Source organism: Parastagonospora nodorum (assembly GCF_000146915.1).
Source record: "Parastagonospora nodorum SN15 chromosome Unknown scaffold_14, whole genome shotgun sequence".
Lineage (NCBI taxonomy): Eukaryota > Fungi > Ascomycota > Dothideomycetes > Pleosporales > Phaeosphaeriaceae > Parastagonospora > Parastagonospora nodorum.
The window spans coordinates 540,133-556,164 of record NW_001884562.1 but is presented as its reverse complement, the minus strand read 5'-3'; the positions used below and the strand labels follow the sequence as shown (position 1 = coordinate 556,164).

At 51.8% G+C, this 16,032-nt stretch overlaps 6 protein-coding genes across 6 annotated transcripts; 5 read left to right on the top strand and 1 right to left on the bottom strand.

Annotated features, from left to right (window-relative positions):
• Positions 1–613: 613 nt before the first annotated feature.
• SNOG_09232 (hypothetical protein) lies at positions 614–5,786 on the top strand (the record flags this gene model as incomplete). The annotated part of the gene is made up of 3 exons (XM_001799479.1): positions 614–928; positions 1,028–5,567; positions 5,620–5,786. The coding sequence occupies 3 exons, from the start codon at positions 614–616 to the stop codon at positions 5,784–5,786; spliced, it is 5,022 nt and encodes a 1,673-aa protein (XP_001799531.1).
• Positions 5,787–7,888: 2,102 nt separating this feature from the next.
• Positions 7,889–8,927, top strand: SNOG_09231 (hypothetical protein; the record flags this gene model as incomplete). Its single annotated transcript, XM_001799478.1, has 3 exons — positions 7,889–8,582; positions 8,629–8,724; positions 8,812–8,927. 3 exons carry the CDS (start codon positions 7,889–7,891, stop codon positions 8,925–8,927), a joined length of 906 nt encoding a protein of 301 aa, XP_001799530.1.
• A 91-nt stretch (positions 8,928–9,018) lies between these two features.
• SNOG_09230 (hypothetical protein) lies at positions 9,019–9,396 on the bottom strand (the record flags this gene model as incomplete). Its single annotated transcript, XM_001799477.1, has 2 exons — positions 9,019–9,150; positions 9,277–9,396. The coding sequence occupies 2 exons, from the start codon at positions 9,394–9,396 to the stop codon at positions 9,019–9,021; spliced, it is 252 nt and encodes an 83-aa protein (XP_001799529.1).
• Positions 9,397–11,081: 1,685 nt separating this feature from the next.
• SNOG_09229 (hypothetical protein) lies at positions 11,082–11,503 on the top strand. Its single transcript, XM_001799476.1, has 2 exons — positions 11,082–11,228; positions 11,280–11,503. The coding sequence occupies exons 1-2, from the start codon at positions 11,136–11,138 to the stop codon at positions 11,307–11,309; spliced, it is 123 nt and encodes a 40-aa protein (XP_001799528.1). The 5' UTR covers positions 11,082–11,135; the 3' UTR covers positions 11,310–11,503.
• A 1,349-nt stretch (positions 11,504–12,852) lies between these two features.
• SNOG_09228 (hypothetical protein) lies at positions 12,853–14,936 on the top strand (the record flags this gene model as incomplete). Its single annotated transcript, XM_001799475.1, has 3 exons — positions 12,853–13,171; positions 13,512–13,734; positions 13,793–14,936. 3 exons carry the CDS (start codon positions 12,853–12,855, stop codon positions 14,613–14,615), a joined length of 1,365 nt encoding a protein of 454 aa, XP_001799527.1. The 3' UTR covers positions 14,616–14,936.
• An 815-nt stretch (positions 14,937–15,751) lies between these two features.
• On the top strand, positions 15,752–15,982 carry SNOG_09227 (hypothetical protein; the record flags this gene model as incomplete). The annotated part of the gene is made up of 1 exon (XM_001799474.1): positions 15,752–15,982. The coding sequence occupies one exon, from the start codon at positions 15,752–15,754 to the stop codon at positions 15,980–15,982; it is 231 nt and encodes a 76-aa protein (XP_001799526.1).
• Between the last annotated feature and the right edge of the window lie 50 nt (positions 15,983–16,032).

Below are 16,032 nucleotides of genomic sequence, written 5' to 3'. Positions count from 1 at the left end.
CAGTAGATAGACGACGTACGGCTGTAGCTGCGCCATTCCCGTGTCACGGCAGCAGATGATTGGTCCACCACTCCAGTAATGCTTCTAGGACATCAGATGGGGTTCAAGCTTTGGAAGAGAAGCCCACCGAGCGGAAGGGCTCGCGATGAAAGTGGCGCGAGTAATTTGCCGTACCTGCCCTCATCCACACACGTCGCGTACCCTCTCTCGTGGCAGTGGCTCGCATCGCATGTTTGGGTTTTGACACTCTATTAAACATCATCGTCGCGAGTCGCGAGTTTGCATGAGACCGGGAGCAGGTGCCCAGGTGGTCGAGAAAGACTGCCGCTTAGTGCGCTGACCCAACCAAGCTGCGCGTTTGATCGCAGACTGCCAGCCTTCATCATCATCCTGCGTCCGCCAGTTCGCATTCCATCGTCGTCGTCGCCATCATCATCACCAGGACCTCGTCCTCACGGCGCAACACACGCAACTATTCGAAGGCTGCATTCTTGCGCTCGAGCTAGATATCATCCCGCGCGCCCCTAACTAGAGCTTCTCCCCTACGAGGCCTGCGCACATGGAATAGCACTTCTGCCAGCTCGATTGTTACTCGTGCGTGCGCCGCAGTCTGATGTTCCGCGACCCAGTCTTGCGACGCTCGGTCGACGGCGAGGGAGAGACCATGCAACAAGGGGATCATCAGGCTCATTCGCCTACACAAACACAGGGTCATCAACCACGCATCCACTCCGCGACCAACTACCCTCCCCATCAGCAGAGTCGCCCGCCTCCATCCCCCAGCCATACCACTGAGCTGCCGCCGATCAGCACGGCCCTCCATTCGCGCGACACTTCCGCGTCAAAGTACTACGACCCGACCTCAGACCATGGAGAGCGCGGCCTAGCCAGGGACACGGCGCGTTACGACCCTCAACATTCCCCACAAGTGCGTACAGGCCCGTCTCCATCAGCACCCACACTCCTACTCCATCGCCACGACACTTTTTATATGCAGGGATGCGGAGCTAACCCCCAACTTCAGCAGACTCGGGAGACACACACCTACTCCGACGCTCGCCCGGCACACAGCCCCTACGAGAAGCCGTACCAGTCGCCCATCGCGAGCTCGTACGCGCATCAATCGCCGCTGCAGCGCCCTCTCTCGCAACACCATCATACTGGCGGCATGGAAGCCATGTCTCACTCACCTGTCTCACCATCTGTCTATCACGCAAACCGTGGCGCCGTGCAGCCGCCGCCCGCAAACTATGCTCGACGGCCATCAATGAAAGACGAGGCGCGTGAAAACCGACCCTTCCCCTTACAACACCACCTGCTAACTGTCACCCAGGCACCGCCACCTACGCGTGCCGATCCTATGTCGCTTTCTAGTATAATGTCAGCCGGGACCGACAGTGACCCCCCCGCGAAGGCACAACCGCCTGCCTCCCTCAACCACGACCACGGTCACCTATCCAAGCCACCAAACGCGCACTTCGTCAAACAAGAGCCAATGGCTTCACCTGCACCGGCCGACCTGGCGCCGCACGACAATGGTATCCTGCATCGCGCACCCTACGATCCTATACACCCCGTTGCACCGTCACACGCGCTACAGAGCTTCGCGACGCCTCGCGATTTGCCTGCACCGGACGAGGCCGAGATTGAGGCTGCCCTTGCGCACATCGAGACCAAACAGATGAACGACCTCGATGGACCAGGCGCTCCGTTTGAGCATGAGGAGTGGCGAGAGCGTAGCCTCAAGCGCGGCCTCGACGTTATCAGTGGCGAGACTGTCAAGCGGAAGAAGCGACGACATGCCACTTTGACGCGCTACCACGACGTGCTCGCTGCGCACCGCGACTACGCAAAGCACTCGTATAACCTCGAGCATGAGGGCGACGCCTGGCAACAAGTGCAAAGCCAAGAGATCGCCGAGGAGAAAGAGCGCAAGAAGGACATGCAACGAAAGCGCAGGCGAGAGAAGACCATCCAGAACGAGGAGGCCAAGCGTGCCGAAGCCCTCGCAAAGGCTGGCCAGGCCGACAACGAGGAAGAAAAGGAGCGACACCTCGCAGCTGCACAAAAGGCAGAACGCAAAGCCAAGAACACCAGCCAGCTGCTTCAAGGAAATGCTCCCAGCAAGGACATTAGGGAAGTTACGCCACATGGACCAAATCTCGAAGGCGGCACAATGAGCTCATTCCAGGCATCCGATGATCTGGGCACCGGCGGGAAGCGAAAAGGCAACCGTGGTACAGGACGTCTCAAGAAGAGCAAAGAACAAAAGCAGGCCGAGAAGGACGCTGCTGCTGCTGGACAGGCTGCCATTGACCGCGGTGATGACTTGCCCAGCATAGCTCCTCGGGAGGAAGCACGTTTAGGATCGTTACGAGACCGCAGCTACACGGAAGAGCTGGGCAATGGCTTCGTTACCTCGCACGACTCGTCTGCCTACCGCAACCTCTATGCGCAGATCATCAAGGACCTTGCACGAAAGGATGTTCCCAAGGTTGTGCGTATCAAGGAGAACTCACTCTCCACCAAGCAGTCGAACCTTCGCAAGACTGCGCAATTGGCTGCCAAAGAGGCTAGAAGATGGCAGATGCGCACGAACAAAAACCAGAAGGATACACAGGCCAGGGCCAAGCGTGGTATGCGTGAGATGCTTGCTTTCTGGAAGCGCAATGAGCGTGATGAGCGCGAGTCTCGTAAGAACGCAGAGCGACAGGAGCTGGAGAACGCAAAGAAGGTCGAAGCTGAGCGGGAAGCCAACCGACAGAAGCGCAAGCTCAACTTCCTCATCTCCCAGACTGAGCTTTACTCTCATTTCATCGGCAAGAAGGCGAGGACAGCTGAGATCGAACGATCGACAGATGACGCCGAGACCGCCGCAAGTGCACCAGCTGAAGCTGAGAAGCCAGGCATCGACGTTGACGGAATGGACGGAAACCCCACTGCTAAGGTCACCAATTTCGAGGATCTCGACTTCGACAACGATGATGAGAGTGCGCTCAATGCTGCTGCTATGGCCAATGCTCAACACGCTATTCAAGAGGCTCAGGATCGTGCTCGTGCTTTCAACAATCCGGAGGGCCAAGAGGATGACGGAGAGCTGAACTTCCAGAATCCATCCGGATTGCAGAACAAGGAAGACTGGATCCCACAACCGAAGCTCCTGAACTGCACTCTAAAAGAGTATCAGTTGAAGGGTCTCAATTGGCTTGTGAACTTGTACGAGCAAGGCATCAACGGTATCCTTGCCGACGAGATGGGTCTCGGAAAGACAGTCCAGTCCATTTCGGTTATGGCATACCTTGCTGAGCGCTATAACATCTGGGGTCCATTCCTGGTCATCGCACCAGCATCGACTCTACACAATTGGCAGCAGGAAATTGCTAAATTCGTTCCCGACCTGAACGTCATTCCCTACTGGGGTACGGCAAAGGATCGCAAAGTCCTGCGCAAGCTCTGGGACAGGAAACACGTCACCTATACCCGGGACTCGCCTTTCCATGTCGTGGTTTCCTCTTACCAGCTGGTCGTCCAGGATGCGCAATACTTCCAAAAGATGCGCTGGCAGTACATGATTCTCGATGAAGCTCAAGCCATCAAGTCGTCGAACAGCTCTCGATGGAAGAGCTTACTAAACTTCCACTCACGCAACCGGCTACTCTTGACAGGTACGCCTATCCAGAACAACATGCAGGAATTGTGGGCTTTGCTGCATTTCATTATGCCAAGCTTGTTCGACTCACACGACGAGTTCAGCGAATGGTTTTCCAAGGACATTGAGAGTCACGCGCAGAGTAATACCAAGTTGAATGAGGACCAGTTGCGCCGATTGCACATGATCCTGAAGCCCTTCATGTTGCGTCGTGTCAAGAAGCACGTGCAGAAGGAATTGGGAGACAAGATCGAGTTGGATGTCTACTGCGACCTCACGTACCGGCAGCGCGCCTACTACGCCAACTTACGCAACAAGATTAGCATCATGGATCTGATCGAGAAGGCTGTTGGCGACGAGCAGGATAGTGCCACGCTCATGAACCTTGTCATGCAGTTCAGGAAGGTCTGTAACCATCCAGACTTGTTCGAGCGAGCCGACACTTGGTCTCCGTTCACTTTCGCATCGTTTGCAGAGACGCCATCTTTCTTGCGCGAGGGTCAGAATGTGAGGGTTGCTTACACCACGCGCAACTTCATTGAGTACTCTCTTCCACGACTAATCGGCCGAAATGGTGGCCGCCTCGAAATCGCAGGACCAGACAACGAGAAAGCAGGCTTCCGAGGCCACTATCTAGACAATCTTTTCAATATCTGGAGCCCTCACAACATGGAGCAATCGGCACGTGAGGCGGACGCACACTCATGGCTTCGGTTCTCCGATCTCTCAGCGACTGAAGTATCGAAGATTGCGAAGAGCGACTTGTTCGAGCGCGCCCTCGAGACTGGTTCTTCACCAAACAAACTTGGTCAATACGAGACGCTGTATGATGACGAGAACGACAAATACGAGCCGAAACACTCGATGCTGAGGATCATCGACCGTAAGGACCGCGCTCCTTTGACCGACTTGACGAGCGAAGGATACATGCGCAACCTCATGAACGTCTCGCAATCTGCTTTTGAGCGGACAGGCCTTGACGTGATCGAGCCGTGCGCCAAGCCTGCAGCAGCCGCACCGCCAGTGGAGCTGTACTGCGCCAGCCAAGATGTCATCGCTGAGAAGCAGCGAGTCTTCTTCAACCCTGCGATCCGCAATGCGCTGTACGGCGTGTCAGACAAGACGGAACAAGTCTTGCTCGACACAAAATCGCACAGCACAGCGCTTGTACGCAACACACTGCCCTCGCCAACCAATGCAAGGACGCGCTACACGCACATCGAGGCTCCTTCCATGTCACGGTTCGTCACGGATTCAGGAAAGCTTGCTCGTCTCGATGCTCTGCTCAAGGGGCTGAAGGCCGGCGACCATCGTGTCCTTCTCTACTTCCAGATGACGAGGATGATCGACCTCATGGAGGAGTATCTAACGTACCGAAATTACAAGTACTGTCGTCTGGACGGATCCACCAAGCTGGAGGATCGACGAGATACTGTTGCCGACTTCCAGAGCGACCCCACCATCTTTGTATTCTTGCTGTCCACTCGAGCTGGTGGTCTCGGTATCAACTTGACGTCGGCCGATACTGTCATCTTCTACGACTCGGACTGGAACCCCACGATTGACTCGCAGGCCATGGACCGCGCGCATCGTCTTGGACAAACCCGACAGGTCACTGTTTACCGTCTCATCACCAGCGGCACCATCGAAGAGCGCATTCGCAAGCGTGCGCTGCAGAAGGAAGAAGTGCAGCGTGTCGTCATCTCGGGTGGCGCCGGCGGAGCGGTCGACTTCAACACTCGATCACGCGAGAACCGCACCAAGGACATGGCCATGTGGCTCGTGGACGACGAACAGGCTGCGGAGATTGAGAAGAAGGAAGCGGAGCTGGCCGAGGCGGAGAAGAATGCACCGCCAGGCAAGAAGCGTAGCAAGAAGAAGCGCGTTGAGGCTAACCTGGACGATATGTACCACGAGGGTGAGTCTGAGATGGTCCATATTGATGATGACAAGCACTAACATGGGCACAGGCGAAGGACACTTTGACGAGAGCGCCAAGGGTAGCGGTGCAGCCACACCAGTTCCCGGAACCGAGGGAGCGCCAGGTGCACCGGGCGGCAAGAAGGGAAAGAAGGGACTCAGTAAGAAGGCAAAGACGGCAAAGCAGCGTCTCGCCGTTGCTGATGGCGAGGTATAAGAAGCCCACCACGCCCATAATTCTGTAACATTACACCATTTCATATCATTTTTCCCTGACGACCTGGATGCTTTGAGCAGCAGGCGCGCGTTTGTTCGGACGAGGTGCATATGTACAATACTGTCATTCGCTTTTCATTGTTCATTACTTGCGCTAGGGACTGAATTTGGCGCGGTGTCCGCTTTAATGCGTAGCAAATGACGCGGCTGAGGAGTGGCTCTTGCATAGGTGGAGTCTTAAAATTTAGAGATAAAGAGTAGTGATGTTGCCCCACTGCTTCCGAGATTCTTTCACTCCGGCCAAAATATGTACTAACTTAGCCACACTTTGCATCAATTGGAATTGAGTGATCGATTGAGTCATTGAGGTTAGGCTATGGAGAACAATCGTACTGATATCGCGATAAGCATCCATCCAATGACTAGCTGGGTTCAAGGTTCGGAATCGATGCCGCCGGTTCTGCTTGCTGAAGTCTGCCTAATGATTACTCCTGAGACCGCTAAAAGTAAACTTCACCACTGAAGAGTAGATATCTTCCGCCCGATTATAAGACGACCTAGGATTGCCATAGTAAAGAGTTCAGTCTGGAGAAGAAGATAGTGTGTTGTAACGTCAAGGCGGGATGAGGCTGCGTACTAGAGACTGTTTTAGATGACGTAGCATGTTGCCGGAATGGCGAGCATGCTATGTCTGCCCGAAACAATTAATACAAACTACAGAGTTCCGGACAGGGATTGTTTGGCTTGTCTTCGACATCTGGTTTGCCTTTAGAGAGCGCATAGTGTATGAGAAGCTGAGGAACTTCCGCTCTAAAAGCTACGTCAGCGAGGGATTAGGGCAGCCTAAAGCCCCGCGAATTGACGAGCTTTTCATAGACTAGGGGATACCAGAATTAATGGTATGACCAACGATGTCATGAATGACAAGAAGCACGTACTAAGGCCAAAGACGCATCCTGTGGACCAAGCTGATTGATAACATCAGAATCGGCACAATATATTTATTCGGATATTCGTGACGGATACCAAGATATCTACTGTGATCAGCTTTCACGTCTGTTCAGTTCTCAAGCTACGTAACACCGAATGCAGGGCTATGTGAACAACAGAATAATAAGCCGGGATTAAGGATATTGAAGACCAAACCTATCCAGCGGGATCTTGAGCTTTTTGAAGAGACAGGATCAACTAAACATCGTCTCGCAGTTCAAACAAGATTTAGCGAGTAGATATCAGCTCTTGGAGCAATCAACGTAGGCGATACATGGAATTCTGAAACATTCAAAGTCACAAAGGGTAGTAAGAACAGGCTTTGCATTTTGGCTAATAACTTTTGACGTAAATTCGTTGCTAAGAATCACTCGAAGGACCGGGACGTCTCGTTTTCCGATCCGACTTCAAGCGTACAGTACAGTCCTCGCATGAACCGATTGCTAGCGTCCTTTGGCGTGACAAGGGCATGTCTAGGGTTCGATTCGATTCCAACCAAAAAAACTGTACTAGACAACAACCCTGGTCTTACCCCTTGTCTCCGGATCCGGATCGGCGCTAACGATTCGTTCATGGATAGCTACTACGGTGACTTCGACACCGAGACGGACCGGCCGAAAAGGCCCTTTCGTGATCCGACTATTGACTTCAGCATTTACTGCACCTTAACACCTCCGGTGAGACAACACAGTCTTGGCGAAGATCAGTTCCAGAAATTCTGGTCAACCACCAAAAGAACTGAAGAATGTTAAAAACCCTCTGAGAATTCGGTTGATTAAAGCACTGCACAGGTTTATTTTCATACGGATTGATCGAGTGGTTGTGCTGTTGGCGTGGGTTGAGTAGATGCCAAGTGTCCCATCGGAGGTGTTAAGGTGCAGTAGATATATTACAGCTGTCGCAAAAGGCCCTTTTGTGATCTGAGTTATTGTAATTACATGATCGAGCTTTGTTACCGGCATACCGTCAGATCCGCAAAGAACAGCTCTTTGTCAAATAAGTGCAACGTGAAATGACAGTTCACATATGACTACTTGGTATGTACATCTTGTCCGTTTTGGTATCATCCGTTGTAAAATTTCGAAATTTTTAACCATTTTGGAAGTCTTTACTATGTTTTGGTTCTCCTCGTTTGCCTTTGCGGCACTAATTGTCCTTCTGTCACCTCTCGTGGAATCAACTTCGTCCAATACATCAATAAACACGACCAATCCTATTACACTCGTCACGGCATGGTATCCACACCCTGGCTACAACCCAAAGTATCCGAACAAGGAGGAGGCCTACCGCCGTCTCATTGGGGAAGTCCTATCTCGCGTTCAGACCCCGATCGTCATCTACACTCCAAGTTCAGAGTCAGAGTTCATCCTATCCTCAAGACCGGCTGGCGCTCCGATTATCATAAATAATACTTACGAGACTATATGGGATGTTCCGAACCTTTCAACACTTGCAGCGTCGTTTCATACCGACCAGCGGAAGATAGCCTGGCAAGATGAGGAACGGACTAATGCTAGAGAGGATTCTCCTCATATGTATGGTGTGTGGAACGCAAAGGTCTCTTTTTTGAACATGACAGCCATGTTGAACCCGTTCGATTCGGAGTACCTTTTCTGGCATGATGCTGCAGCAAGTCTGTCTTACAATGGCTCTTTAGAATCATGGCCAGATCCGAACAAGATTTCGAAGATATTTTCACGCCACGAAGGTTACTCAGACAAGTTACTCATGGTGGCTCGTGAGTTACAGCCCGCATTCCCTGTCGATGCATCGTGGGAGGTTGCTCCGCTAACTCGAACAATAGCAGGTAAGTTACAATACATTTAACGATCCTATTCACTAACAATCAATAGGTGTTTTCTTCGGCGGAACTCCCAGATCTATTCAGTGGCTAGCTAAAGAGTACTATGACATGCTCTACTACTACCTTTCTTTAAACCAGTTTGTTGGTGTAGAAGAGCTGCTGCTGTTAAGCATTGCACTACAATATCCTCGTAGAATAGTTTGTGTACCATGCTACCGCTGTTCTAATCCAGATGCAAGATCTCTGGATCACATCTACTACTACCTGGATTTCTTAGCGGCAAAGAAGGACAATACTCTTGCTCCACTCTTTGGAGATATCCCAAAGGGAGATCCTTTCTACTACTAGGGACGAGGACTACTGTAGCACTCAAAACACCCTTCTTGCAGATGTCATGTGCCCAAGAAAACCCAAGAATTGCTAGTTAGCCACACAGAAGCTACAGATTGTCAACATAGCCGCGGAAGTGTTTCCGACTTTGGAACTTGGACGTCTCCTTGGACGACGGGTCGAGCCTTGGGGCGTGAAAAATTTCGTCTCCGCCTGTCTTACGTGCAAAGCTCCACATAACCTTTGACTGATCTTGTATGACCTAATTATAACAAGAGGACTGACCCTTACATTAACCTTCCAATATTAAACAGCCCGTCATAGTACAGTTTTAGTGAGTCCAAATGTCCAACCCCAGTTTTCGTACCATTGAGGGGAAGAAGTCCAGCGTGCAGGCTTCTGAAGGCTTCGCCTCCAGTGCTATTGAGATTTTTTCAAAATATTGCGTTGCCAGGTATTTGCTTGATTGTAATACCTGATGTGTCATTGCAATGGACAAAAAACACGCACCATCTTTGATATACATTTGATCAATGTACAGAAAGAAAAGGGGAACCTAGTAAAGAGCTAAGCTGGAAGTTATCCTTTGATAGTTAATATGTACCAAGATGTGGCTTGACGCCCAATGACCCTAAATATGCTTTGCAACGCTTCTTATAATTTGACCTCGATCTGATACGGTCCTATTTTCTCTGAACTAGCAAGTTTCTCCCAGCAGCTACGGCCCTACCTCGACCCGATAAGCGGTCTTACCTCCCGAGGTCGATCTGATGCAGATCTAAACCATGATAGAACAGAAGCCTATCCTGCCTGCCTATCTTTTGTCCTGCTTGACTTACGCTCCCCTTATGGACGGAGTGCTGGCGTGATTTGCGTGCAGGAGTCAATGCCGGAGATCTTGTCCAATGCGATATTCAGAAAACCCCCAGATTTAGTACTTGGACGCCAAGTGTATTTAGACAACCCCGAACTTAGCTCTTACACGCCAAATATATTAAAAAAAACGCCAGATTTAGCGCTTACACGCCAATTGCGCTAGCACTCCATTCGTGGGAGGGGAGTGTAGCATTTGTGTTTACGCGTACATAACCAGTCTACTACGGGCTCGGGCAGCTTCGTGCGTATGACGAAATAAAGCAGGGGTACGTGAGAAAAGGATTAGCAACTCTGCTTCGCCATTGAGTGGTCTTCGCGAAACTGATTCCATCGGTTTCGTTTCGGACCACGCTTATAATGTGCCGTTGCATGTGACTCACTGCAGGAGGTGATGCTTGTACTCACATAGCCCTTGCTATGCATCGGCGAGACTCTGCTAGTAACGACAATATCCTGCGCGCTGCAAGACGAGCGCTCCGCGTTTCTGCGCAGCAAGACCCCGCCATTGTTTCCTAGCCCAACGGTCAACAAGAAATGAAATCAAAAAACTGATGGGATAAACTACCGCATGCATGCGAAACTGTAAGATCAAGGCGCTACGGTGCGGTCAGTAGACTACCCCCCCCCCCCCCCCCTTTGCACGTCCGACGGAACACCCCTCCTATCTTGAAACACTGTTTGAAGTTGATCTCTACACTTAAGAAAAGAGTGTATATTTCTTGTCTAGTCATAGACTAACGAGTTATACTTGATAATAGATAGCCCAAAGACAAAAACTTTCTATCAACAGCGTTGTGTGCTGAGAACATTTCGGAATCGCCCCACAGTTCCATCAGACGTGCAGATCCGCTCTAAACTAGCCCCATCTACAGGATACGTCATCGAACTGAGGCGACTCATCATCTCCATCAAATCAGACAGCAGGTACAGGGTGTCCAGACACCAAGACCAATCCTGGTGAATGTCAGATACTATCAGTGTATATCACCGTATCAGGCCGTCCCATGTCTATCTTCTCAGAAGGAAAACAGTACTAGATCAGCATGAAAACCTTTGATTTGTGCGCAGTTAATAAACCCAGCCACTCAGAATTCATGGCAGCTAATCAACTGCGTTATCTAGGATGCAGCTTAGCGTTTGGAGACTCCATGCACTGTACAGGGGGGTCGACATACGTAGCTTCAAACTTTCAGAGGCCTGTACCATGTGATTAGATTGACTTGGTTCTTATCGCTTCGAACTTGCATATATAGACAGAGGAGTAGGTGCGTGTTCTTTCTTCCTTCATCACTTCAAACAGTCGCACACATTTACACCACTTGCACTCCGACCCGCTCAATTTCCGCTGATATGAAGCTCTTCGTCGCCATTACTCTCGCCTTCGCAGCCCTTGTGGCCGCTGCTCCTGAGAACATTGCCAAAGAAGCAGTCAACGAGCGCTCCGTACGTTCTTTACCATGATGTCTGAGAAAACGTCCGTTGACTTGTTTTCAGCCCCAACGATCCACGAAGCGTAACATCTAGGACTATGCATAGCGAATGGCGGCCAGTGTTTCAAGAACTGACTGCTTCGTCCGGGTGGGAAGATGACGGACAGCCTAATGGCTTCGATTGCACGACCCTGTTTTCCTAGCCTTCTCTGTTTGCCGAGTGAAGACTGAAGGATAGTATAGACAAGTTTGAGACACCGCACGTCAATAGAATGTTCCTCATCTTCCATCTTCGCTCAAGACTTTTCTATGACTGTCTGAAATACGAAGACGGCATCTATGCAGCTACTTTTGGTTGTTCGTAACACCGTTTCTCAACGCGATCTTCCGCGAACATGCTCTAGCCCCGCTTCCAAATTTGAAACGCATGTTCCCCCCCGGATTCAGTCCGCACGAGGTCGGGTGGACTGATTACAGCATAGGTGCTGGGCATTCCTCGGCAAGGAACATACCAGAGACTTTGCTACAGTAACTGCTACTAATCTATATGGGTTCTTCAACTGGCTTACGCGTCATGTGCATAGGGGTCAGAACTGATCATAGACAGCGGTGGAAGGGTTGGGATACACGTGACTGGCGATCCATCGACAATCCGGGAAGTTTCGGCCTGCACTGTGATGTAAACAAATGCCGCTGCGCTATATGTATCTCAAACCTCAGCTAATTGGGGCAAGGGTTCAATATTAAGCCTGCGGTCAGCTCAATGACGGCACGCGTACCATTACACTTCCGTGTTCCAAAATTGTGTATTTGCATCCATACACACAGGCAATAACTTCACCTATCTATTCAATAGTACTTTGTTACCTAGCTTGTTTTACTTCTGTCTAGATATATATGCTAGGGAACTTTCAAACAAATTGTGGGCTAATCTATCATCACAACATTACATGGATCGAAGAACGGAACGTCTCGAACGAGCATTGGTTGGGGAAGACTGCCGCCTGTATGGTCCTCCGTCTCTTTTCTTAGGTACTTCCAGAAATACCATCATCGGAACTATGCCTAAGACACAGGAGTTTCCGAGAGAGGGCAAAGCCGGAGATGAGGAAGCATGACGAAGAAACGGGGTTTAGACAGTGCCGGGCCCATCTATATTGTAACATTTAAACATGTCTCGAGATTATTATATACAGCTTCCAGGGCTGTAACGGGGAGATTCAATGGCGCTGACGTGGACAAGCCGGCCGGTGCTTTTGACACTGCATCCATCAGTGGGCTAGCGGTTGGCCAGCCTATACACTCCGCTCCCATGAACGGATTGCTAGCGTACTTGGCGTGTAAGAGCCAAAATCCGGGCCCCGGAGGTTTTCTGATCACCGCTCACAATCGCAGGCGCGCATGCGGATGCCCTCGGGAACGATGTCGGCGTGAATACTACACTGTCACGTGACTGTGTAGCAAAGGATGTGGCGATGCAGAAATGGAGTGGAGTCTAAAGCTTGGAGATTTTGAAACATGTCAGGTCTGCGGTACGCTTCTGCCCGGACAGGAAGCCGATTGTAGTGGGGCTGCGCGGAATGAGGCATCTCTCGCTTTACGCTTTACGCTTTACGAATCATAAGTATGGATACGACATGCTGGGGGCTGTGCTTACTGCTCGGGGTGGCGCCGAGTCGATGCGATGCGGACCCGCGTGCCGCAATGATGATGAGCTTGAGGGCTGCAAGCTGCAAAGACAACTTTGCAGATGCATGAAGGTTGCAATGTCTAGCCCAGAGGCTATCCGCAACGAAATGAAGCACTGCAGCCCTGCACGCCAGGGTGGACGGTCGCGGCGGGCTGTGGCTAAAATTAAAGCGACTGCAGCGTGGCGCTACCCGCCCAGTGATTGGACCCTGCACGCTTCTGCCCTTTCGTTCCAACTGGGCTCGCTGACACCCCTTCTTGGCGGCCGTATGCGAGGCGTGCCGCTGATTTCGTCTCCCTCTCCTTCTCCTGTGCGTCTTTTGCATCGTCTCTGCTCTTTGTGCTCTTGGTCGCTGTGCGCGCTGTGTCCGCGTCCGTCCCTTGCGCCCTCGCATCTCTACAGTCGCATTCGCCCGATAGCCTCCGCCGTATCTGTACCACGACACCCGCGCCTCCGCTCCTCTCCTCTCCCGGCCACTGCTCACTGCTCACTGCTCCCTCACACTCTGGCATGATCGCATAGCCCCGACTCTTCCGCCCACAGTCGCTCGCTCCCGCAACAATCCGCATCCATGGGTAAGCCACCACCGCGGCCGCCATCGTGCAGGGCGCGCACTGACAGCGACAACAGTGGAGAAACGCCCCTCAACCGACGGCCTCGTCGACAACATCGATCCCCGCGAGTCCCACGAGCTGGAAGAGCTGCCATACGTCGAGAAGCCCGCGACCACCGAGCAACCGCCGCTGCCCCTCAAGGAAAAGCTGATAACGTGCTTCTGGATCGCGCTCAACACCCTGTCCACCCTGGGGCTGATCTTCCTCAGCAAGAAGTAGGCCAACGCCATATCCCCGCACACATCAGAGATCGTCATGCTAACACTAGCCCAGAGTCTTCAGCGATGCGCAAATCAAAAAGTGCCAGCTCATGGTCGTCATGTGGCATTTCACAGCGACCGGCCTCGTCCTCTTCATCTCCACCCTCGGTCCCTTCCGCGCCTTCAAGGCTGTGCGCCTTAACTGGCTGCACATGCTGCCCGTCTGCGGCTTCTTCGCCGGCTACGTCGTCCTCGGAAACCTGTCCCTGACCTTCAACTCGATTGGTTTCTACCAACTGTCCAAGGTCATGACCACCCCAACCGTCGTGCTTATCAACTTCGTCATGTTCCGCAAGCAAGTTACCCGCTACATGCTCGCAGCCATCATTGCGACCTGCATCGGAGTGTCCTTCACCATCAACGAGACCGCCAAGACGCAGCTTTTCGGCGTCATTGTCGCGACCATGGCCTTCTGCTCCACCGCCCTCTACCAGATCTGGATCGGCAAGAAGATCGAAGACTTTGCCGTCTCCCCGCCCCAGCTCCTGCTCAACCAAGCCCCCATCTCCGTCTGCCTGCTCATCCCCTTCGTCCCCTTCTTCGACACCATCCCGAACCTTTCCGAAGTCCCCTCGACGATTCTCTGGAGTGCATGTGCGTCGGGTATCATGGCCTCCATGTACAACTTGTCGCAGTTCTTGATCATCGGACGCACCAGCGCCCTGACTTTCAACATCGTCAGTCACTTGAAGACCATCCTCATCCTGAGCATTGGCTGGTACAGCGAGGGCAAGATCCTCAGCCCAAGGGAGTGGTTCGGCGTGCTCTTGGCCCTCGGCGGAGGATGGGTGTACTCCCACCTTGCGCTCAAGGCAAAGAAGCAGGGCGGCAAATAGACACTTTCTCCGAATCACGAGTGGGATTCTGTTGTACGATGTGCATTGGGCCGGAGCTAACTGGCCTTTCCTTTTGTCCCTTCTTTTTAAGCGCAGAGCGAGCGGAATTGGATGAATAGCACCATCTTTACAAAAAACAACGGCTGTGTTCTTTTTTTAACGATAGACATGTGGGATTGGGGATATCGATACACTTTTCTTCTTCTTTTCTCTGTAGGGTGTATTTGGGTGTTGGGTAAGAGGGAGGGAGGGAGAGAGTGATTAAGAGCCTTCTTTCACACAAGGCACATTCGAGAACCGAATACAACGGGTAATTATCAACGGCGCACATGCATATATCCTATTATATGAAAGTGGCGGAAATGAAATTGTAGAAAACTTCAAGCGTCTTTTTGCTCGCGTTAGGTTACGAAACCCTTAATGACGCACTCTCTACCAGACTTCGAATATCACCATCCACTTACACCCACCTACTCGGTCCCCGAACTCAGTACCCAAATTCAGCCTATCTGCACGATTCCTTCCTAGTCCGGGAATGAATCCACGTGATCCCACCTCACAGCCTCCCCAACGCACAGACCACGTAGCTAAGCCCTGCGCCCGAACATTACCGCATCCAGACACCGCGCATGGCGATCCGGAATCGCACATGCGGGAATCGTATCTGATGGCGAATGAGATGTGGTAAAGGTAGTGAGCATGACCGATGTGGGAATGGTAGTGCGGTGGGGGATGACGGAATGCGCTGGACGCCTGATGGTGTGAGGCAGAATGCGCAGGGCTGAGTAGGTAAGATGGTAGATTCACAGAGGGTATTTAGAGGGGAGGAGAGACGGAGGGTTGAGGGCATTTTAAGAAGTTTGGTACAGACTCTAAAGAAGTTGTACCAAAGTAATTCCATCGACGTCACAACACGAAGCGGAAAGGAAAGGCAAGAGTTACGAATTACCGCACTACCCAACGAGCATTTATCTACGACCTTGATATCCATCTCGACTTCAACTTGGGATATCAACACTTATCTCGATATCGATCCACATACCATAACAACATTTTACACCATTACTCAAACTTCAACCTAAAACTTCCTCTCGCGCAAAGCCGCATACTACGATTTGCCGACACAACACTTCAAAATGGGTTGCCACGCCTCCAAACTTCACTCGGATTACGACTATCCCCCGCCCATGCGCCAGTCTAAACGCAACAAGCGACATCATTATGGTGGTGGTGGTGGCGGCGGATATGCATACGCGCCTACATATACGGGTGGAGGGTGGTTTGGTGGGGGTGATGGTGGAGGTGGAGGTGGAGGAGGGTGCGGAGGTGACGGAGGAGGTGGTGGTGGTGGGGGTGGGGGATGTTAAGTGAGAGAGGAAAGGGCAAGGGGATATGATATGTGGAGCGGGATGGCGTT